The sequence below is a fragment of the Papaver somniferum genome, chromosome 11 (assembly GCF_003573695.1).
Source record: "Papaver somniferum cultivar HN1 chromosome 11, ASM357369v1, whole genome shotgun sequence".
Classification (NCBI taxonomy): Eukaryota; Viridiplantae; Streptophyta; class Magnoliopsida; order Ranunculales; family Papaveraceae; genus Papaver; species Papaver somniferum.
The window spans coordinates 53924084-53949314 of record NC_039368.1 but is presented as its reverse complement, the minus strand read 5'-3'; the positions used below and the strand labels follow the sequence as shown (position 1 = coordinate 53949314).

General features: G+C 37.1%; 1 protein-coding gene across 1 annotated transcript; it reads left to right on the top strand.

Annotated features, from left to right (window-relative positions):
* The first annotated feature begins 16955 nt into the window (after positions 1 to 16955).
* LOC113323686 lies at positions 16956 to 24721 on the top strand. Its single transcript, XM_026572031.1, has 8 exons — positions 16956 to 17464; positions 17853 to 18221; positions 18307 to 18569; positions 19905 to 20046; positions 20437 to 20808; positions 20953 to 21084; positions 21975 to 22103; positions 22211 to 24721. The coding sequence occupies exons 1-8, from the start codon at positions 17321 to 17323 to the stop codon at positions 24479 to 24481; spliced, it is 3822 nt and encodes a 1273-aa protein (XP_026427816.1). The 5' UTR covers positions 16956 to 17320; the 3' UTR covers positions 24482 to 24721.
* The last annotated feature ends 510 nt before the right edge of the window (positions 24722 to 25231 follow it).

Sequence of the window (25231 nt, the reverse complement as noted above, 5' to 3'; positions counted from 1 at the left end):
AATGTGATAACGTACGCATTGTATTCAAGAAATATATATCTTCATGTTTTTTCTTTTCTTTTTATAAACACTGAACCTTAAAAGGAGCTTAAGAGCAAACATACCACAAAGAATTATTCTGTCGTTGAATGCAAAGTAGTTAATATGGTGTATCGGACTTGTATAGGAAAGAATAAATAACTTTGGAATTTCAATTTTTTTTAAAGATTAGTATAACACATTCCATTATAAGAAATTAACACACATAGAAAAGATTAAATGACCGCTACTGGCAGACTAAAATATGTGTATTATCAAGTTAAATTATTGCTAATTTATCAAATAGTAATATTTGAATGGCTAGATCAGCGGAACGAGGCATTGGACTAATTCGTATACATTACACCAGAAATATGTTTCAAAAGGAAAAAGAAATTACCCAAATTTAGTATATTAGAAGACATCAAAGTCATTCCACGTGTTGTAATGAAATGATATTTTGTTATTTTCTTTAAGAATTGCGTTCTTCCATAAAGACCATTTCTTTTGATTTTCTGCCAACCTTTTATATTTTACATATAATTAACATCCATATAAAATAACGAGACACATAAAGAACAAAAGGTTACTACAGAGAGAGACAGGAATAATTAGGAAACAAATACGGGAAACAAAAATTGAGATTAACAGGGAAACTCCAAGCAATGAAACATAAAACATCCATCACTAAGATGAAATCAAAAAAAATCTCTATGTGTATCACCACGAGTCACAACACAGAAAAAACACTTCCAGGAGAACCATTATTACAAAAAGACTCAAACTTCCACAGAACTTGTATTTGAAATTAGTAGTTTGGTGCTTGGAAATCATGTTCAAGGCGTCGACGTCTTCTTCTTCGTGGGTCCCCCTGAACTGTGTCCACCACAGCAGCAACAACATGTGTTGGACCAGTCATTTTCCCTGGATTGTTACCAACTTTAATTGAAGACTTCACCATGTACTTTGCGAATTCCTCATAATATTTAATTACTATGTAAAAAATATGTTTGTGGACCAGAAAACCGATGTTAGTCAAAGTATACTTTAAACGATAAAGAAGAAGAAAAAAATGTCAATAAACACCAACAATGACCGTTATAACGTAATTTATTAGTTTAATCATGTTTTTTTTATAAGAGCGTACCACAAAATTTCATGGTACGTAAACTGTTTCACGGCTGCATTTCAGGAAAGAATCGATCGTTTTTCAAACATTACACTAAATTTTCATCCTGGTCGGGAAACTATTACGATTATATATCATTTGGCCCTTTTAATTTGGGCGTTTTTACTGGGTAACAATGTTCACATAAGCGTATTTGTGATTATATGGCATTTGGTTTTTGATTAGAAAAACGTTCAACCAAACCCTTGGTTACTTTCTTCAGGAAAAATATGTTTTAATTTTGTGGATCAATCAAATTAATCAATCAAAGTAATTAATCATCAATGTCATTATAATTTTCAATGGTAAATGATATGTTGCTATGATGTAAGCGGATAATTTTCTTGCCACTTAAAGTTTATAAAACCCAAATAGAATCTAGCCCTCCATCTGGCATATGTGTAGTCCACTGATTTTTTGCCTCGTAAGTAAGTTTTTTTTTATCTAGTGGCAAAAAACCAAACGTAAGCGTTTTAAACACTAATTTTCATAGTGAATTGTACCCTATTTATCTACTTAGGATAGTGTGTTGAACACATCTATCTCATAACCCTTCCACTTACACGAGGAGTATAATAGCTAAGTTACATACAAAATCTACAATATTTTAACCTACGGACTTGTCACTATTTTACACACTTGTAGTGAGCTCATAAATACTCATGTAATTATTGGTACCCACACATCACTTACAAAGAAGTGAACTTCCCTGAGGATGCAATGAAAAAACTGGCAACACATTTGGGTGCCAAATAACTAGTATGTGACTTCAATTTCGTTTTTCTGCCAGAATGACTTTTGTAAAGGAACATCTTTTTTCGCATATCATTGTTCTTGCCATTAATGAAATATTTTTTTGCTTGAAAATGGTTATTAACGAAATAGTGATATGGCATAAAAATATAGATTTATTTCTAAAAAACTCGAGATGTATGTTATGCTAAGGTTTGATAGATGAGTTGTGAAATAGGTCATGGGCTATGATCGTGATGGTTATAACATATATTAATGGTCGTGTACATGTTTAGGTTAATAAAATATATTAAAATGAAATAAAGTAAACTTAAGCCCCTCTTTTTATTTAATAACTAGGTTGTTTTTTGTTAATTTTTTTCGAATATAAGTTTTTTTTTTGTTTTCCAATGTCTACAACGATTGTGAAGACGTTTACAAACAACACTTTTATTAGGTTGTAGTTTCAAAGGAACTCATATTTATGGGGTACTCCCATAAATTGGGGGATACATAATAAAAATAAATAGATGTTATGGATTAATTTAGAGAACCCCATTATCCAAGTAATTTTGGTAATGGCTAAATTATCCTTAATAAATTAGGTGTTAATTAAATTAGTTTGTTAAGTTTAACTAGTTAATAGATTATTGTGTTAAGATTGAACTTAAGATTTTTATTTTATTTTTTAAGTGTTAGTCATAGAATAGACAGAGAAGAAGAAGAACGATTGTGGGAGATTTGAGTGAAATGAGAGATTCTAGTGAGGAATTGATGCCGGGGAATCCTCATATCACCAAGAAGAAGGTGCTTACTGATAAAGAAATTGCAACCTTTTATAGAGAATCAAACTTTCACCCATCTCATCCATGAAAAATCCCTAAATTAAGGAACAAGTGAAGAGCTACACAAAAAAAGAAGAAGAAACTAATGATACAAGTACTATGAATAATCATGTATTACTCTGAATGAGGTTAAATATAATTTTTTTTGTTTGTTTGATTCGAAATATGAATGAAGTTACAGACCCACAGACGGCATAGCTGAATGATGAAGACAATGTCAATTCTTAAAAATCGATATTACCTTCATCATTTATCTATGTCGCCATTTTGTATTCCCCAATTTATCAAGGGACAGTCGGCATGGTCGAAGAAATAGAATAATGCCGATTACCGGCTCCACCATCGACATTAAGTGAATCTTCCAAAACTATGCCGACTGTCCTTTGATATTGGGAAGATACTTTGGAGTCGGCATAGTATACATATTTCTCTTATGCCGACTGTTTGACGGTCGTGCATTGAATTTATTTTTTCTTTCTGAGCATGCCGACTATGCATTGCATACTTGAAATCCGTATTGATTCATCGTAGGAGTGGATATACGATAACTAAATGGGCGTTAGAATACCAATTGCCATGCAGACTATGCATTGCATACTTGTAATCCGCATTGATTTATCGCAGGAGTGGGCATAGAATAACTACAGTCGGCATTAAAAAAAACCAATTGCCGACATTGTAAAAGTGTTTTTGAGTATGCGACTATGGTAAATTTTACAACAGGGATATTTTTCCACAGTCGATATTGAATTAAAATTTTACAACAGTACCGACTGAGGAAACAAACTGTCGGCATTGACGAAACTTCAATCGACTATGCCGATAGAGTGTAATTTCACAACAAAGATATTGTACCTCTGTCGGCATAGCTTCAATTGATTCATACGATGCCGAATCATAACATTCAGAAAAAAAAACAACCAGAGAATTCATAGTGGAGTCGGTATTGTATTCAACTAAAAAACAATACTGACTGTTACAATCGACATTGTATTCAAACGCTAAACAATAAAGATTGTTACAACATTTATCCATCGATCAATTCCGACAATTACTCTGTAGCTGAAAACTATACCTAATTTTTGATTTAAATCCTAAAACATTATGAAAATTACTGGGAGTATTATCTTCTCATGGGAGCCATGTTACTAAAAGGTTGATCGTCTGAGTCCTCTTTCTCTTTTTGATTTTTAATTTCTTGCAATATCATTAAGATTTTGGTTCGCTTTCTTTAAAGACGCAATTACGGCTCCGGGATCAGGGCAAGACATATCACATTGTTTCGTTCCCGGTTTCATTTTTATCAAAGGTATTAATCGACGAAGAAAATTTTGGAATCGTCGATTAATTGAAGAAGTGATGTAAAAGAAGAAGAAGAGATGTAAAAGAAGAAGAAGAGATGCAGTCGGCAGAGAAGAGAGACGGGGGATCTAAAAGATATATAATGATTTAAATTTTAGTCTTTCTTTAGTATAAAGGGTAATATGGTCCTTTTATCACTTAAAAAATACCTCCTGAGCCAGAATCCATACCCATATAACTGTTAGTATCCCCCAATTTTTGGAGTATCCCCAAAATATGGATTCTTTGGAAGATTGATATGCGTGTTTGGACAAACTTAATAAATTTTTTTAAGCTATACTTATTTAAATAAAATTAACATCATAAAATATAAGTTAGAATTTTATAACCCGGATGAAACTTAAAAGTTATCATTATACACTTTTATTGCCAACTTTCTATTTACCGATTCTCAATTTTATCAGTGTCCCTAAAAAATACTTCTCATATCTTAATAAGTTTCTAAGATCAAAGTATGACCGGTCTAATCAGTGAAGCGCAATGATACTACACTGGATAGTCAATGACATAGCATGGAGCGCATTGGCCGATAAAGTGAAGTCTCATAGTTGAAGACAAGCAATGTCATTTGACATGTGTAACATGCGATGTAATGATGCATGTCCGAGAATTATGAATTAACTCATCTCAAGGAGTGAATTAAGGACGCGACACAAGTCAGGCAATGAATTAGGAATTTGCCTAAGGCTTAGCAAAGGCCTTGGAAATTCACCCGCAACATTGGAAAAGCCAAACATATTATTGTTGCATATCTCTCAACCAAAAGATGTGAGTGATGCACAAACCATATGAGCCGAGCCAAGCAGCAGACTATGGATTGGAATGGGGTGACTTCACTCATATGACAACACCCAAGCGACAAAATTGCATGGCCATACCAACTACAGCGCAATCTTGGTGCAAAAATGGCTCAGGTTGACGGTTACTGATCAGTTATGCGCATCATATGCGTGGTTAAGTTTGGAAATGGATTTGAACGGTTATAAACTAGGTTCTTAACCTTCTTTTTTTTTGGAAAGCTTAACTACTAAGGACAAGTGTAGCATCAATTGGAAGACAACACAAAAACTTCGCAGTTGAAAAGATATTGGAGGTTATATAGAAATGACTATGGACAGATGGTTGTCCATAGTCCCGTGCACTTCGTTACACACGATTTTGGCAATGCTTAAACACTATAAATAGACTAATAGAAGAATAAGTTTAGTAGTCTTCGTTTTGGTGAAATAACCCCTTGTTAGCAGATTGAGAGCTAAGCTTAGTTTGAGTGAATAAGCTTGTAAAGTCTCTTGTTGGGTAAAACTGTTATGTTCCCCTTTATGCAATAAAATGGATTCAGTTTGCACAACTCTGGAATTTGTTATTTGGTCATTCCCTTAATCTCGTGAAACATTAGCATGAAAACCCTTGAGAAGTTTTAAGAGTTGAAGAGATAAAATCATAAGTCTTGTGAAAACGCAGGGCATACCAAATACATGCAACATTTTCGTTCGGCAGCCAGTATAGACAAAACTTAATACAATTACAAGTAGACCAACTTAATGATCCTTGAAAATATGTATATAAAGTTAATATCTCAACCTCTATTCAATCAGTATGTATATATACACACGTTCCGTGAACACGATTGTTAAGTAAAGTACTTGTATGATCTCAAAATCAATATCCAAGATCAATCTAGTCGTATCCAAATAATTCAATCGGAATTATGCCAAGCGATTAAACTTGTTATGTATCTTTCAAGATACGAATTCTACAAGAAACTAGTCTCGTAACCAAATTACAATTAAACGGAGGTATCTACTTAGATTGAATACATATAAACTTGTATAAATCCAATCATAAAGATAAAAAATATAATGCGGAAAAGGAAAAACACAAGACACCAAAAATTTTGTTAACGAGGAAACTGCAATGGCAGAAAAACCCCGGGACCTCGTCCGGATTGAACACCATACTGTAATGTCGCTATAAACACCGGTGTAATATCCCGATATTCTGCAGTGGTTGGCCGAATAGAATATAAAAAAATATTTATCCTTTCCTATCACCTAGCCTTTTCAGCATAATTGGCTCCATAGTTGGCAGAAAATTATGCAGTTAAGTGTGTTCGGGTGGGAGCAATCTAGGGATGGGTGACCTCTCGGGAAGTTGTTGCCGGATGATCGCAGCGATGCCCGTTAGAAACCCCACACTGCTGGATAACCGCAGTGGCTAAGTGGTGACAATAACGGTGGAAGGATTGGGTCATTACAAATGGTATCAGAGCCGACGACGGGTCACCTGCTGAGGGTGTGAAGGTACGCCGGACGGGGTTGGTCCAGGTGCTTCTCAAGAGGGGCAGGGGACGTCGGAGATCTGGGCTTGCAGATATATTTTGGAGCCGAGGACGAATCCAATTTAAGGTGGTAGTATTGTAATACCCCGATTTCGGCAGTGGTTGTCCGAATAGAATATAAGTAGTGATTTGTCCTTTTCTATCACCGAGGCCTTTTCAGCACAATTGGCTCCAGAGTTGGCAGGAAACTCTACAATTAAGTGTGCTCGGGCGGGAGCAATCCAGGAATGGGTGACCTCTCGGGAAGTTTCTGCCGGATGATCGCAGCGATGCCCGTTGAAAACTCCACACTGCTAGATAACCGCAGTGGCTAAGTGGGGCCAGTATCGGTGTAAGGGTTGGGTCACTACAACTAGCTTACTATCAAACGTCAGACTGGAATATAGTTGAGATCGAATCCACCCTCCAAGCGATTCAGTTACAGTCGCGCTATTTGCGATTCAGTTATAGTCGCGCTATTTACATCTCTTAAACCTTACAAAATTCTACACACTTGTTTCCCTTAGTTGACGTCCTTTACAGCCTAAGAGTTGCTCCAGCCTAAATGAAGACTTTTGAAACCAATCTGCCTCTAACAAATAAGCTTAATTATTTGATTTACGTTTATATCAAAGATCAGGGTGTGGAAATCTGCTTCCAATAGACAAGCTAGCAAACTTCACAAATCTGGAACTTACGACTCACGAAGAGCAGACTAGATTCTTAATCACCTCTCAAAAACAATCGTCGAAAGATCAACCAAGATCAGTCTTTAGATATCTATCTTGAGGAATCACAAATTCTGAGACGAAGAGAACATTGCGATTACTATCTATCTTTCTTGAAAGAGATTACGAAAACCTCAATAACAAAATAAATAAATTAAGATCAAGAACTATCAAGCTAAATATAGTCGGAACTGGCTTCACAAATCCCAAACAAAGTCTTTTTAGTGTGGACCTAAAAGGTCAATTGAGGCGACTCTATAATCAACTATGACACAAGGTGTTAGGGATTAAATTTCCCAGTTCACAAAGATGCTCTATGTATAGTTTTTAAAGGCTGGGGTTAGTTTAAAATTCAAGCTAAGATAACTTAAGAGTCAAGCAAACAAATTAGGTCTTCAAACTACAATAGAAGACTGTACACATAGGTTCGGTTACTAAACCGTGTACAATAATTGTTCGATTTGGCAAGTTAGCCAAAGAACTGAAAGTTATTTGATGTTCATTTAAATAACTAAGAAAGGATTTTTAGAAGTGTTTGAGAGAGTTCTAGCAATGCTAAACATATTAAAATAATATGTCTTTAAGCATCTTCTAAACATTATCAGGACAATTGGTACAACGGTTTTCCAACTATAAGGCTTGTTCACGAGTCAGGGTGCTACGGTTCGTGAAACCGGGTTCGCTAACCCTACTAGACTACCGAACTCAGTTGATCAAGGTTTGTGAACCAGGTTCGCTAACTGCTAGCCAATTTATCCAACTTATAAAATCAGTTCACCACGGTTCGCCAACCTTCATCTATTCATATATCTCAGATATCTATGGTTTACGAACTGGTTCGCCAACCTACCCCGAGTAGAAATTTCAGTAAGTTCATATTTCTCTCTTATGATGTTTGAAACATTCCCAAGTGATATAACCATTTGCATGGGCAATTTTCAATTGATCCACAAATTAATTCATAGAACTAATATTGTTAAAAACCTTTAAACATCTAATCGCTAAATCATATTTCGAGTTTTTTCACAAGATAAGCTTGACTTGAAACTTCATATTTATGAATCACTACAAGTCATACGACATAGGCTCAATAAATAGAATGATGGTATAGTGAGTAAAATAGAATGGTCCAGTCTTCACATACCTGATACAGAAGTTTTCCAAATGTCTTCGTCGATCTTCAGTCTTCAAGGGTGAAACTTATAAGGCTAAAGTACTTATGGCTCATAGAATTGGGCATAGAACTACCATGTTGCCGATTATTGCCTTAAGAAAATTTGCAAAGTCATTTTTAATATCAGATCAGAGTTGCTTTATTTTATTCTCTTTTGGAAGATTTTCTCTCATTTTGGTCGCTGAAACTACTGGTTCAAAATGACTAGCATGAAAATTTAGATTGAAACATTGATGGACCGATTATCAGACTTGGAAGATAGAGTTGGCGAAGAGGTACGCCACCCACATGATGTGAATGTCAATGCAACTCTAATCAATCAAATCAAGCATTAGACAATTATACTGTGAGATGCTTGAATCTAGTCAAGTCGCAACCAGAAAGCTTACTGATTTGGAAGAAAAAATTGGTGCTGCAAAGACCATGTTTACATATTCGTTCAATGACTCAGTGCATAAATATGAATGTTGATAAAAACAGTGAGAATGATTAACACCACTACTGGTGGTGGGGATTTTGCGAAGATGAAAGTCCCTAAGCCAATAGCATTTTCTGGTATAAGAGATTCCAAAGAGATTGAGAATTTTTTATGGGATATAGAACAAAACTTCAAGGCGGCTAGAACTGCGGGAGATCAGAAAATTACCCTCGTTATCATGTATCTGATTGGTGATGCTGAGTTTTGATGGAAAAAAAGGACAAATGATGACTTATCTGCAGGTCATCTTGTGGTCATGACTTGGCCATCCATGAAAAAAGAATTGAATAATCAGTTCTTGTCGAGCAATGCTACTTGGTTAGAACGGGAGAGCTTACGTAAGTTGAGACATGCTGGTGCAGCCCGAGACTAAGTAAAGGAATTCTCGTACCTGATACTTGACATATGAAATATGTCAGAGGAAAACAAGTTGTTTAACTTTACTTTTGGTCTACAATCGTGGCATAAGCTGAAGCGCGAAAGCAAGGCGCCAAAGACCTACCTTCATTTATATCCATAATATACAATTTTGCAGATTATCCGACAGTTAATACCTCAACTAATGTGAAAAAAGGCAAGGATAAGAAATTCCAGAGGTGTAGGACTACAAGAAAGACTCGGAGATGAAGGATAAGCACATACCAAAGGATGATGCGGTACATCCGCGAAGAATATGACCAGTGGATGCTTTTGTAAACGACCCTCATATGGCTCGAGATGGTTCTAAGAGAGAAAAGTTGTCTACATTATTCACTGAGGAGAGAGATGAAACTGAGGAAGTACATCATGTAAATCCGATTCAACTATGCAATATTGTTATATAGAAACAAACAACACAATAAAGCTTTATTGGTGCTGGTTTGGTCTTCGTGAAAGTTGGTATCATAATCACAGGTTGTGGGGGATAGTGGTGCATCACTTGCTGTTATGATCTTGACATTGGCAGGGTATCTCGGTCTCGAAGTTTATAAGGCCAATCATTATATAAAGATGGTAAATGACATTTCCAAACCTATCAAGGGAGTGAAGGTAGAAAATGTTAAAGTTGGTGAATATGGAGGAACAATTGATGTTTATAGGGAATAACTTTTTTTTAACAGCGCAAGAAATGGTGATGCCTCACCCGAGTGGTATATTCATCAAAGACTTTAAGGCTCCATGTTTTTTCAAGGGGTTTAAGAATGTGAGTCTGTATAATATGAGAACTGATAAAGGCTGTGCTAGTGAGTACGCGCCAAAGCGTACTTTTGAAGAAGCTCATGTTGATATGCACGAGGAATTTGGAATTCCTTTGATGGATCTAAGCATACCCTAAACTTCTTAATTATGAAAGTCTGAATGGGGGAGTTGCAATGCTATGAAAGCTCCACCTAAGCCTAGCTAATTTGCTGAAGTTAGTAAGATCACTATTTGTTTTACCTTGTTATTGTTGAAGTTTGAAATTTGGTGCTGTTGTTCTCGTAGGTCTTGAAAAACAGAAGTAGGATTTGTTTTGTTATTAGTTTGAGATAACGTTTGGACCTCGGATTTATGTGTATGATTCTTGTGTACGAATAACTAAATGAATGAAAGGTGTTTAAAGTAAAACTTCTTGGTTATTTTACTTTAAAGTAAATCTGGTTCATTGGGGAAGAGCTATCATCATATTACGTCAAAAATATGCAACGAGTGGTACTGAAAATAAGCAAAGCTAAAATGAGTTTAATGGCATATTGTTGTTGGGTAGTATGTTAGAGCAATGCTCGGTCGAACTCGCAAGTGTTGCTATCTCAAGCTTGTTTGTCAAGTTTAGTTGATCAAAACTATATACTTGATTTCTAGTTTACTTATAACCATGTATCGGATTAGGATAGAATTTGTAGTTGAGCGTTAGACTTCACGGCGTTCACCAATTGAAGAAGAAGATCTACTAAGGAGATTGGAGGAACTTCATCAACAAAAGGTATGTGGACACTGAAACTTATCTATCACTCAGAAGTATATTCTATTATATCTTCTAATGAGACTAGGTCGTATAGCTATATAGACTTTTACATATACACATTTGATATTTCGAGCCGAGTTTATCTCGCTTATCTATTTATCGAAATACGTGTTGGAAGCTTTTTGCTTTAGCTATGTTCATCATATTCCTGAAGAGTTTAGTTGGAAATAATTTATTTTTTGGAAACTAAATATTAAGTCAAAAGATGATCATGCCTTGAACATCTTATATGATTTGTATGAGACAACCATTTGATGTTAGCTTGGGAAGTTTCGTATTGATCATTCGATCACTTGAAAATAACTTAAAGCTAATGGTATGTGTGATATTACCATTGTCGTCTTCTAAGGATGTTTCAATGATTGAAATGAGAGTTTAGAAAAATTACCCATGTCTGGATACAACATGGAATGCATATCCAGTATGCGAACTGTATTGTGATGATTCAGGTCCGGAACTCTTGTTTGCGTACCTAGTATGCGAGCGGATTTACCTGAGAAGGTTCGAAACTCTTGTTTGCGTACCTAGTATGCGAACGGATTTACCTGAGTTTGGTCCGGAACGGTTGTTCGCGAACCGGGTTTGCGAACGTCTTGACTAGGCCAAGGTCCGGAGCTGCTGTTCGCGTACATAGTTTTCGAACACAATGGTTAAGTTCTAGAATTGGTTACGTATGATCCTCATACTTATGAACTAAAACATTTATGATTTAAGGAATGCAAATTAACTTTGCAAACCGTGACCTAATGTTCTTGAATTGATTCTTGTATAAGTACTTTGTACGATTACGAATCAATTCGATTTCGTTTCAATTTGTTCACGAATATTTCTATGAGATAGTGAACAATTGAACAACTCTATTTGAAACACAATTAGATTCATCTGTTTTCTATCATGATTGATTGATCATCATATTTGATCTAGAAGTGTTAGATGAATACGACTAAGTCAAAGTGTTCATATGGCTAACTTCGGTTAACTGTTATTGAGCCAACCCAATATACACGTTTAGGTACGGTTACCCACATATAAATATAAGTATATTTCATTTGTGGATAACAAGCTAAGACCATCTAACGATGGAGATTGATTGTTAATTTCTAAGAAGACTTAGCTTGAATATTAAATCATGAGTTCATCTAACGGTGAATATTGAATTCTTTGTTACTAAGCTATCTTAGCTTTGATTGTAAGCAACCCTGATTTGAAAGGCTATATAAGGGAGAACTCTAGCAACTGGAAAACCTAATCTGAATATCCTAGTTGCAAACTAGAGTCGATTCTCCTTTAACCTAGGTTTTTCCAAAACCATTATTAGGTTAACGACTTGAAGACTTCATTTGGGATTCGTGAAGCCAGATCCAACTAGTTTTTCTGTAATTGCGTATTATGATCTTACTTGTTCTATCGTATTGAGTTCTATCTTCTCTAATATTTACTCAAGATTTATCTCCGATATGTAAGATATAAAAAGTAATCACAACAGTTATTCGTCTCAGACTCTTGTGATTCCGCAATACCTTCTTCTGTTAATCAGTTAGGTTATTGTGAGGTGGCTGATATTTCTAGGATGCTCTTCACGAGTATAAGTCTGGGGTATTAGTTGGTTCTTGTTCACCTTGATCTTTGTATCAAAAGATGAAACAAAAATAATAAAGGATAGACATATCTGTGGGAGATAAATTTGTTTATAAGTCTTCGAATTTGGGTCGTAGAAACTCTTAGTTGTGGATGAGATCAGCTAAGGGAATCAAGTGCCCAGAATCCGATGTGGTTCTAGAGGTGTAAAGAACGCGAATGTACCTTAATCGATGTGAGACTTGGTTAGGGATCAACTAAATTCCAGTCCGAAGTTAACCTGTAGTAGGATAGTGTATGTAGCGGCTTAATACAGTGTGGTGTTCAAAGCTAGACTAGGTCCCGAGGTTTTTCCTGCATTTGCGATTTACTCGCTAAAAAAATTTCTGGTGTCTGTGTTATTTATTTTCCGCATTGTATTTGTTTATATAATGAAATATCACAGGTTGTGCGTAGTTCAATCAGTTGATAAATCCGACCTTGATTGTTAGATAAAACTTGATTTACACTTGGTATTGTTATTAGGTAGCATCCAAGTTATTTCTCATATCAATCAGGCTCACGGATTTCGATTTGCTGATTGTATTGAGAAAGAGAGATAAAGCTCTTTGATATATTTCTTGATTGAGTCTCACTTTTAAGTTGGTGCTCTCGGAATTACATTGGAGTTTAGTCCATACAGATTGCCGAACGAATTATTGGGTGTCGTTGTTATACCCCCGCTTTTTCATAGTCGTATGAAAGTACAAAAGCATATCGGGAGCATAGATACTTAGCGACACATCAAGGAGTGAAAATAAGGATATTGGACTGATTAGTTCTGTAATACCCGATTCGGGTGGTAGGGTTCTCCGAATGGAATATAGGTAATGGTTTGTCCTTTCCAAACACCGAGGCCTTTTCAACATAATTGGCTCCGGAGTTGGCATAAAACTCTACAATGAAGCGTGCTCAAGAGGGAGTAATCCATATGGGTGTCCTCCCAGGAAGTTGTTGCTGGATGACCGCAGTGATGCCCGTTAAAAACTCCACACTGCCAGATAACCACAGTGGCTATCAGTGCAGGTAAGGGTCATTAAAAATGGTATCAGAGCCGTCGGAGGCTCACCTGTTGAGGGTGAGAGAGTACGTTGGACGGGATAGGTCAGATACTGGTCTCATGAGGGGAAGGGAACGCCAGAGATCTGGGATTGTATATATTTCGGAGTCGAGGATGGCTCCAATTTAAGGATGGCATATGCATAAGGGTTTACCTTTCACTAACACCGAGGCCTAATGGGTACACTTGATTGAGTTGTGAGAAAAACTTCCCAGTTAAGAGTGCTCGGCCGGGAGTAGTCACAGGAAGGGTGACCTTTCGGGAAGCTGATGCTGGATAACCATCGCAGTGCCATTAAAAAAAACCACACTGCTGGATAACCACAGTGGGTAAGTGGGAATAATATCATTGTTAGTTGGGATATAACTATGGACTGTTCGCTTGTGCTCGGGTGGAGGAGTATGATGGGATGTTATGCCAGATACTAGTCTCACAAAAGGCAACGAACGTCTACATTATACCGAGGCCTTTTAAGTACAAATGGCTCCAGAGTGGCAGAAATCTCTGCAGTTAAGCGTGTTCGGGGGGGGGGGGGGGGGGGGGGGGGGGGGGGGGGGGGGGGGGGAGTAATCCAGGGATGGGTGACCTCCTGGGAAGTTGCTGCTGAATGACTGCAGCAATGCCCGTTGAAAACCTCGCACTGCCAGATAACTGCAATGGCTAAGTGAGGGCAATGTCGGCGGAGGTTCGACATCATTACAAATGGTATCAGAGCCGATGACAGTTCACCTGCAGAGGGTGGGAAGGTACGCTGGACGGGTTGCTTTAGGTATTTGTCTCATGAGGGGAAGGGAACGTCGGAGATCCGAGATTTAATATATTCCGAAGCCGAGGACGGATCCAATTTAAGGTGGTGGTATTATAATACCCCCAACCGGCTGGTAGGGTTCGCCGAATTGAATATAGGTAATGGTTTGTCATTTCCTAACACCGAAACCTTTTCAGCATAATTGGCCACAGAGTTGGTAGAAAACTCTGCAGATAAGAGAACTCGGGAGGGAGTAATCCAGGGATGAGTGACCTCCCAAGAAGTTACTGCTGGATGACCGCAGTAATGCCGGTGAAAAACCCCACATTGCCGGATAACCGCAGTGGCTAAGTGGGGACATTATCGGTGGAGGTACGGGTCAATACAAGTTCGGTGCAACTCACAACTTCGGAATAACACATGGTTTTCCAAAGAGAGACGTCGTAGATGTTTAAAAGGATAATGAAGCCTATCGATTTCGAAGGTGCGGCAAAAAGAACAGTAAAGAAAGGCATGGTCCAAATTTCTGTTATAAACAAGTTAGTCATGATAAAATGACTCTAGTTATACATTTCGATCATTTTGATCTCGACAAGTAAGCAAAGAATAAAAAAATGATAGTTCTTTGGCTCGTAAGTTGCTAGTGTGGATAGTCCAAAATAAAAGATTCTTTAAGACGATTGAAAAGGAAAAAGAAGGTCTACCAATAAGTATTTGCGCGTTGCAATATGCAATATACATTCGAAAAGAAGAAAGCAGTACACTAAAGTACATATTAGAGTGATATGAAATCATCGTTCGTGTACCCTTAGGCACGAAATGATTTGGAAGAAGTTGATGCAGATCAAGATAAATGAACTACAACAAATTTATGAGTTTGTGCTTGAGCATTGGTGTATGGCTTGAGTAGAATTGAAGCGTAGTCGACGACTTAACAAAGAAGTTTGAATTTGTAAGATCAACGAAAAGGCAACAAATCTAGGTGTCCACACTGGTACTAAGCAAAAGATTGTCAAGGACGTTCATAGTACCAACAAGTTGCTGAAAAATTCAAAAACATAGTGGTTTTCTGACGGGGTACACAGTTTTGTATAAAGAAAAACAGTGGGAAAAGCTTTACGAATGGTCTAGTTTGTGAAGCGCAACGATAGAGCTACACTGGATAGTCAGTGGTCGAAAAAATGAAGCTTCATAGTTAAAGACAATCAGTGTCATTTGATATATGCAGCATGCGATGATGTAATGATGCATGTCTGAGAATTTTGAGTTGGCCCAGCTCAAGGAATGAATTAAGGTCGTGACACAAGTTAGGAAATGACTTAGGCATTGGCCTAAGGCTTAGCCAGGGCCTTGGGAATGCATGCTCAACAATAGCAATGCCAAACATGTTATTGTTGCATATCTCTCGGTCAAAAGAATGCGAGTGATGCACAAACCATATGAGCTGAGCCAAGTTGCAGAGTAAGGCTTGGAATGGCTTGAATATACGCATATGATAACGTTCAAGCGAGTAATTTGCATGGCTAGACCAACTATGGTGCAAGAATAGCTCAGGCCGAAGGTAACTGATTAGTTATGCACATTACACATGTAGTAGAGTTTGGAGATGGACTAACTTATGCAAGTTTAATAATCAAGTACAAGTGTAGTATCAATTGGCGGACAACATAAAAACGTAGCAATTGAAAAGCATATTGGCGGTTATAGGAACTGCCTGTCCATAGGCATGTGTATTTGGTTCCGCACGATTTTGATACTACTCTAGCACTATAAATAAGTTAGAAGAAAAACAAGTGTAGTAGTCTTAGTTTTGGTAGAAGAACCCCTCGTTAGCATATTGAAAGTTACGTTTAGTTTGATTGAATAAGCTTGTAAAGTCCCTTGTTCGGCAAAATTGTTATCTTCCCCTTTATGCAATAAAACGGATTCAATTTCCATAGCTTTGGTATTTGTTATTCTAGAGGTTCCTTAATTTTGTGAAACACTAACATGACTGTTTGAGAAGCGTCAAGAGTTGGTGAGAGAAAATCTTAAATCTTGCGTTGCCAATCTAAAGGATTATTGCTGGTTGTACGTGGTAGTGCAAACTTATAAAACTAAAACACTTATGACTCATATAATTGCGCATAAAACCACTTTATTGCCGGTTAATGGCTAAGAAAATTTGCAGCGCATTTTTAAATCGTGACACTTAGCCATCGCGGTGACGATGATGATGATAGTGATAGTAAAACTATAATGAGTTTAATACGTCGATGAATATGACTAGGACGTGATGACATCCAAAAATCAACAACAAAGTAGCCAATAATCGAATCTAATCAGAGTTCGGATTTAATTTTTTAACTTAATTTTGAGTTAAAATATAGTTTAACTATCTTATAGTTTTATTTTGATATCAAATTTCTAAATTTGGAACAAAATCGTTTTATTTTTTCTGGAAAAAAAATCCTTCAATTTTGATAATTTTGTGTATTTTTGTCTTTAGAAGATAAAAAGGAAGAAAATTGTTAAAAGTCGCCGACAACGGGAACTGTTACGATTAGCCCTTTGAATTGTGGCGTTATTATGGGTGACGGTGTTCACATAAACACATTTGTTATTATATGGCATGGTTTGTGATTTTGACTGGATTTAATTTTGTTACCATAGTTAAAAACTAAAATTAATCTCGTTTAATTTTGTTTTTCACACTGATACAAATACAAACAAATCACCAAATCTACACAAAATCCCTCCTCGTCGCCTCCTCTTTCTGACCCCAATATCTTCGATTTTTCTTTCACTTTTATTTTCTTCTTTTCTTTTCTAAAATTCGATCTGATAATTTATTCATCTTCAGATTTCAATCACATAATTACCAGATTTATCTTCTGATTAATTTCATTCTTATTATCAATAAATTTTAAATCATCAATTCCGATTATTATTATTCTTTTAATTGAATAATAATCAAGTAGGTTTTCGTTTATTTGTTAATTCGATCCATACTGGATTTCTGGCGAAGAGATTTAAGAGATTTAAGATAAAAGAGAAATGAAAGGATTGAAAAAACGGATCTTTTATAATTAGATAAAACCTTATTAGATATGCCTGGATTACCACAAAAAAATGCTGAATTAAGCGAAGATTGTTCGCTGCAATATTCATCTTCATGTTCATCTGGACATGTTTCTGAATATGGAATCTGGTCTAAGCATCGGAATGAAATTACCTTTGATCAGCTTCAAAAGGTAAGGCGTTAGATTATTCTGAATTTGGTCATTGTTTGATAATCTAGTTAGTTTAGTATATAATTAAGGTATAGAATCATTAATTCTTTGATTTGATTTAACACTTAGATAATCAGTCTTATTGTTTTATGAAACTCATTAAGTATTGTTGTTTATAGATCCAATTTGTATGAGTAGAAGAGTAGATATTGCTTTTAAAGGCTCATTGTAAACTAGTTAGATCAGTAAGTGAAACAGAATGAGAACATGAAGTAATTTGAAATGGAAGTGTTGTACATTTCAGTTTGTGTTATTGTATTTGATTGTGTAATTGTCTATTTAGTATGATAATGCTCCCAGTTAGTAGTACACAATGAGTTAAATTTACTGATATTTTTTGGTTGTGTAGTTTTGGAATGAGTTGCCATCACGCGCACGAAAAGAACTTCTGAGAATCGATAAACAAACCCTTTTCGAGCAAGCTCGTAAGAACCTTTACTGCTCTAGATGTAATGGGTTGTTGCTTGAAGGTTTTTCGCACATTGTCATGTATGGAAAGTCTTTGCAGCAAGAAAATGGAGCCGGTATGCATATTCATACAGGTAGACCTGGAACCCTAAGAAATGGTTGTAGTATGAATACAACAGAGTTGAGCTGTCAAGATGACATTGAAGATCCTATTATCCATCCTTGGGGAGGTCTTGCCGCAACTCGGGACGGGATATTGACGCTTTTAGACTGCTTTTTAGATGCAAAGTCTTTAAAGGCACTCCAAAATGTGAGTTTGATCAACATTTTTGTTATTTCTCGTGTTCCTGTCTCGACCGTGTTGGTGTGAAGTATTCTTCCCATTTTGTAATCAGGTCTTTGATGGCGCACGAAAGAGGGAGTCACAGCGTAAATTACGTTACCCTGACGCTTGTGGTGGGGATGGCCGGGGATGGATAAGCCAAGGGGGAATGACTAGTTACGGGAGAGGTCATGGGACAAGGGAAGCATGTGCTCTCCACACTGCTAGGCTCTCTTGTGATACGCTGCTTGGTTTCTGGTCAGCACTGGGAGATGAAACTCAGTTGTCTCTTCTACGAATGAAGGAAGAGGATTTTATTGAAAGGCTTATGTACAGGTGCATTTCTATTTTTGCTTAAATATGGTTTACTTCACTTTTATGCTGCAGAAATAACTTTATAGTGAATAGGAATTTGTAATTGCCATTATATCAAAGAATTTTTTTGTATTTACAAGCAGAAAAATGATTTGCTTGCCTCCACGTCGTTAACCTAATTCAAATGTAGATAGATGGGAACAGGTCAATAGTTTTTCTTCTTTAGATATGCAGCGCTCATTTGCTGTAAAGCACAATGTGGTGCTCGTTGTAGTTTTTAGTCAGAGGCTGGTAAAGGCCATGAGTTGCTGGGACTTCGAGTTTTGATATGTCAGGTACATTAGCAGTTGTCAAGAATTAGCAATCTGTTTGGTGTATGCTCTCGAAACTTCAAATGAAGGGTCTAGTGATCATTATCCCAAGCAGATGCCTATGTAGATTTGCTTTGTTTTTCTTCCTCTTTTCTTAGGTACCTTAAATCTTATCTGTTAGGTGTAGAGCAGTACTCCAGCGTGTTACATTACATGCTTAAAGTTGGCCTCCATTAATAGTTGTTTTATGTTCACGGAGGGGAGGCACTGTACTATCAGAAAATACATATGATAGTTGTTCTGCAACTGCTTCTGTATGGGAAAACTGCACATTATTAAAACTAATGAATGTCGTCCAACAAAACAAACAAAAGCTAACGCTGAAATAGAATTTTTGGTTTTCCATTCCAGGAATCACAGTTCTTACGTCATTATAGATTTTAGAAGACTGTATCAGATCTAGTTATTTCTAAGGGGAATAATTTGTAAAGTAACCCTTAGAAATGTGCAAATGCTGGTTTTTTGAAGAAAGCATTTTAAATATGAATTGGAACGCTTCTCATTATCCAGCACCTATCCATTATGCATCAAGCTGAAATTGGGTGTCTTCTTGGGGAAGCAAAAAATATGTAATCGGAGCCCATTGTTTGGACCTTCGGCTAGGATTGCTCAAACATAGTTTCTTTTCTAAAATTGTAAAACGTCACAGAAAATTCTGGCTAACTGAATATGAGGAGAATGAACTAGACAATATGATGCTATAAAGAGTTTAATCAAGACAATTTTACGATTTACAAACAGGAAATCTTTTTGTTTTCTCACAATTAATGCATACCCTTCACAGAATCAAAGAAAAAAATTGTTTTTCGAGTTGGATGAACCTTGCTATACCAGTGTTTGCAAGTTCTTATAGCACATTGAAACTGCTCAGCATGAGTGGTGGAATAGTTCTGTATACATTCTGCAGTATCTGGTCTACCCCCATGCGTCGTTCTGTAGACCTCTATCATCACTAAGCCAGAATTATTGTTCTGTTGTGTTACAGGTTTGAGAGCAAAAGATTTTGCAGAGATTGCAGAAGAAATGTTATTCGTGAGTTTAAGGAGCTGAAGGAGTTAAAGCGCATACGGAGGGAGACACGCTGCACCATTTGGTTTTGTGCTGCAGATATTTCCTTTGATTATGAAGTGAGTCCTCCACATCTCTGCATCATACTTTATTGTCTGAATTCCTGTATGGTCATATGCTTATATTAGGAAAGTACTGGTTTTCTGAAACGTCCATTGACCTTTAGATGTTGCATTGGTATGTTTCATTTATCTTTTGTAACACGTTCCTGTAAAAACTATCGTAGTCATTTAGAGTTCATGGTACAGATACCTGAACGAGAAAGCTTGGGGAACATTTAGCCATAGTGTATAAATTTCTTATCATGTCACTACTTCCAACTAACTTGTTCTTTTTCTTTGCTTGAAATCCGAGAAACTTTTGTTCAAATGTTAACAATCTTCCATTAACTAATAAACGAAAAGCTAGATAGTAGAGAGATCCACCAGTTAATAGTTTACTGTTCTCAGGTGTCGGATACTGCAATCCAAGCCGATTGGCGTCACTCATTTACGGATTCCATTGGGACATACAAATATTTCGAATGGGCAGTCGGAACAGGGGAGAGAAAATCCGACATTCTCGATTTTGAAGATGTTGGCATGAACAGAAGTGTTCAAGTCACTGGCTTGGATCTTGGTGGGCTTAGCGCATGCTTTATTACATTAAGGGCTTGGAAGCGAGATGGTCGTTGTACTGAGCTTTCCGTGAAAGCCCATGCATTGAAAGGTCAACCATGTGTCCATCGCAGGCTTTTAGTTGGGGATGGATTTGTGACGATAACAGAAGGAGAGTGTATGGGGAGGTTTTTCGAGCAAGCTGAAGAAGCTGAAGAAGAAGAGGTACTGTTGGGTTGGCAGAGCTCTAAACTATTTTTATTTTCATCCATTAGTTAGTTTGTTGAAGGTAGAAGTTTATCATGCTTCTTTTCCTCAAAAAGAAATTGAAAGTATTTTCCAGTTTTAAATATGTGAATGAACCTTCAGGATGATGATTCCATGGACAAAGATGGAAATGAGTTAGATGGAGAAGGCTCCCGTCTGCAAAAGCATGCGAAGAGTCCCGAACTTGCTCGAGAATTTCTTCTAGATGCAGCAATCGTTATTTTCAAAGAGCAGGTACGCCTGGTAGTCAATTAAAGGACACTTCAATGATTTTTCCATCTCTTGTATAGGTGTATTGAAGTTGAGCATTTAGATAATGCATTATATATAATCCTTTAACCAATGAGCCAATTTTGCGTTATTTCCATATTTTTACTTTCTGTTATGGGTTAACGAAGAATGTCCCAAGCAGGCAATCAACATGTATGAGGACATTTTTTGGGGAAAGATTGAATGTTTGTGACTATTGAAATTAAGCTGTACAGCTCCAAATAGAGGTACAGGTCAACAAGATGCTTGAGCCCTTAGTGGAGCCAAGTAATTCAAGGAGCTGTTTTCTGGATCAACTAAGTGCGACTAATCTGAGTTTTGATCTTATGCCTCTAGAAAGTTTCTTACTGATCTATAAACGGCTGGCTTCTTTGATGAAGCATCTTCCAAACAAAATCCCTTAGCTCATAAATATTTTTTCTCTCATATATTCATTTAGTTCCATTGCTAACAATTGGACAACGCTAGTTTTCTTAAAAGTAATAGTGTGTATTTAAGAGTTCAATTCAATCTTTCCCTTGTCCATGTAGAGAATCATCAGGTGTTCTTTTCTTGGCAATCTTGGCTCCTCAGTAAAAAAGGGCATGTTCCAGGATAATGAAGGAGTACTTCACCTTTATTTGGTGGCCGAATTGGTGAATGTAATCACTATAAGTCGAGCCTATTTGGTTGTATTGAACAACGAGATTAAGGCATCGTCCCAAGATAAAATAGTTAGCTTTCTCTTTTATCTGGTTGTGAAATGAAGGGGGGCTGTTTGATATAAATCTTTATATTAATTTCGTGTTCTTGCCCTATACACATTCCAAACTCAAAAAGTGTATTATTCTAAATTTTGGGAGGTGGGTTTTCAGGTTGAAAAAGCTTTTAGAGAAGGAACCGCTCGTCAAAATGCCCACAGTATATTTGTTTGTCTTGCTTTAAAATTGCTGGAAGAGCGTATCCATGTTGCATGCAAGGAGATTATCACATTAGAAAAACAGGTACTTTTGATACCATGTAATGCTTTTCGATTAGAATCTTCCTTAATTACAGATATTGGACTCCATATTAGGTCCTCGTTAATTCTGATGTGGTCTTCTCTCTACAGATCCAGCTTCTCGAAGAAGAAGAAAAAGAAAAACGTGAAGAGGAAGAACGGAAAGAGAGGAGGAAAACGAAAGATAGAGAGAAAAAACTTAGAAGAAAAGAGAGATTAAAAGGGAAAGATAAGGAGATAGAAAGGAAAGGTGTCGAAGTGGGACAAACTTCCACTGTTACTGAGATTTCCTTAGAGAGATCATCCCCAGATTTCAAGGAGGAGTTATTAAATAATATCAACTCAGAGGATTCACTTAGTGAATTAGGAGACATAATGCTAGACAGGCCGCTTTCTCCAGATAACCAAGAGGAACAATATTCAAATTTGAGTATAACTTCAGAGCTACAAAATGATGAAGTTGATACTGAACATCTGTCCGCTTACGTTGCTGACACAAAGCATCATGCAAGGGAAGATAATGGTTTGTTTGTGACTGAGCAATCTAAATCTGCTCCCTGCAAACTTAGATACAGGAAATATCATCAATTTGAATCAGCTAATAAATGGTATAACAGAAGCAGATCTGTGGTTGATGATGAGAGTGGGGATTTCGTCGATGACTTTGAGCCAAAAACATCGAGGTGTAACAATGGTGTCAATAAGCAATCGAGAAGTAACCTGAAGTCAGACGGTAGAAATTTTGGCCGCAAGTATGGCGAAAAATTTCATTGCTCGAACTATAGAGTTCGTGATAGGTATGATTTCAAGGCATGTGGTTGTAACCTTCAAAATGATTACAGAACAAAAGACGCTCATAATTCTTCACTTGCCTTATCAGAGCGGGAGACCAAAGCTAAGACTGAATCTTCGTCAGATATATCTGTGCCATCGTATAGAAAAAGCAAGTATACAAATGGAGTTTACTTGCCTGACAGTTGCAGAACTCCAAAAAACAAGATTGTTACTGGCAAATTTCGTTCAAACAGAGAGTTCGTCCACACTAAGAAGGTTTGGTACCCTCGAAGCAGCTCAGACTCTGATATTACCTTGAGGTCATCTACTTCTAAGGTCATTGGATGCGAGGAAGCTAGGAATGACGGTATTGCAGGTGAACACTCTGATAATATTCTTAAATCACCAGGTGATCAATCTTCAGACAAAGTTTCAATAACCTCCAATGATATCTGTGATAAGAGTGACCACCACCAAAATCAGGAGGAGATTCATGAGAACATGGAGAGGGTATCAACAAATATCAGCTCAGTCGTGGATAATAATGGCTGCCATACTGGATCTGCCTCAGGAGCAGAGTCCCCTAATAATTCTTTAAGAGGCACATCCGGTTCACCGACTAGCAGCAACTCAAATTCAGATAGCTGTTCATCGTGTCTTACCGAGGGAGATGATAGTGCGATCTATTCACTTACTCAAAATACGGAATCTGTTTCAGATTCAGAAAATGGCCCTCAACACTCTGAAGGAAGAGACACTCCTACAACTCATTATAGGGAAGCACCAAAATGCTCGAGTGGTGGAGAATGGAGATTTGTTGCTAGCAACATAGCATCTGGGATTCAAGATGTCAGCTGTATAACACTAGGCAACTTCCAAGGAGACGTGCTTCAAAGAAATGTTCCTACTTGTGATAACGATAGAATCCTGGACAATGCAAGCTCCCAGGTACCACATTGCTTGCTTCCTGCGATGCACAGCCAAGGTATATCTTTCCCAGTTTTTCCTGCCCCTTCAACAATGGCATACTACCATCAAAGGCCCACTTCTTGGTCGGGGGCTTCTCCCAATGGGTTGATGTCGTTTCCTCAACCTAGTTGCTTCATTTTACCTAGTCCTCTCGGGTATGGTTTAACAGAAAACCGGCCATCACACTTCTGCATGCAGTATAGTGCGATGCAACCTATCATAAATGTACTCGACTTAGGCCAGCTTCCAGCATACCAAGTAGTTAATAAAGCTAATGGTGTGAACTTACTTGATCAAACCAAGAATGTTCACCTAGGTGAATCACGGGAGTCGGTAAGTGTACATGTGCCAGTTCCAAATTGTCAAGGACCATTATTAGGCCAGAATGCAAATTCTGCAGCATCAAATAAAGATGGTAACGACTTTTCATTGTTCCATTTTGGTGGGCCCATATCAGTCACAATAGGAGATGATTTGAATTCAGGTAACTTGAAAGAAGGATTTGTTGGTGATACTTTTTCAAATTCATCAGTAATTCCTTCTCGAGTTGAGTTTGAGTGCTCTGGGAAAGAGGTGACTACTGGTGATGAATACAGCTTGTTCGGAGCTAGTAACAGAACACGGTTTTCATTCTTCTGAAAGAAGGTAGACTAAGAGTCTGTAAGGCAGCAGCATTACTTTTGTTATGCAAGAGAATTTATAATTCAGTTGATAATAATCTTCTTCGAGAATATAAAAAGTCGAGTATAGTCTTTGTTTGATTGATTGTCATTCCATTCCAATATTGTTTCAAGTTTTGCATTGCGAGTGCCATAATGTTTGAAGAATTTCTGTTCGAGCCCAGTTCTCTTCTTAATTCTTTTTTTCTTTTCTTAGTGTTACCCTTAACTGTCTCTGAAGTAATTTTTGATGTATAGTGTTAGCTTCGTTCTGAAACAGTGAAACAAAAACAGGGAGGTCTGGATGACGTTCAGTCTGATTCCGCCATATGCTGGTGCGTGGTGCCTATAAACTTTGTATTACAACATTTTTTTGAAACCTTTGCATTACAACGTGGTTGATGGGCCCTGTATACTTGAGCATTATTATAGTCTTGCACACCGTTGCTAGTAGCATTTTTGAACCCAGAGCCCTATCTATTCATGATTGATGCCTGACCTAAAATCTGCTATTCAAGTCTTATTTGTCAGACTTGGTCTAATGGGGATCCAACATTCCAGTTTCTCGTTGGATCCACGTCAACAAAAATGAACGCCCGGCTCTAGTGGGATGCAAGATTCCGCCGAGACACCCCATTTGTATAGGCGCGGAGAAAAATATTATAAGGAATATTCCATAATACGCCATTTTTAATGGTGAGGAAAAGAATGTTATAAGGAATATTCCATT

Excerpts from the sequence above, each read along its gene's own strand:
- LOC113323686 (XM_026572031.1), top strand. The coding sequence starts at position 17,321 with ATGCCTGGATTACCACAAAAAAATGCTGAATTAAGCGAAGATTGTTCG. Across the intron at positions 18,222-18,306 it reads CTTTAAAGGCACTCCAAAAT|GTCTTTGATGGCGCACGAAA; the intron begins GTGAGTTTGATC and ends TTTTGTAATCAG. Across the intron at positions 20,809-20,952 it reads AAGAAGCTGAAGAAGAAGAG|GATGATGATTCCATGGACAA; the intron begins GTACTGTTGGGT and ends ATGAACCTTCAG.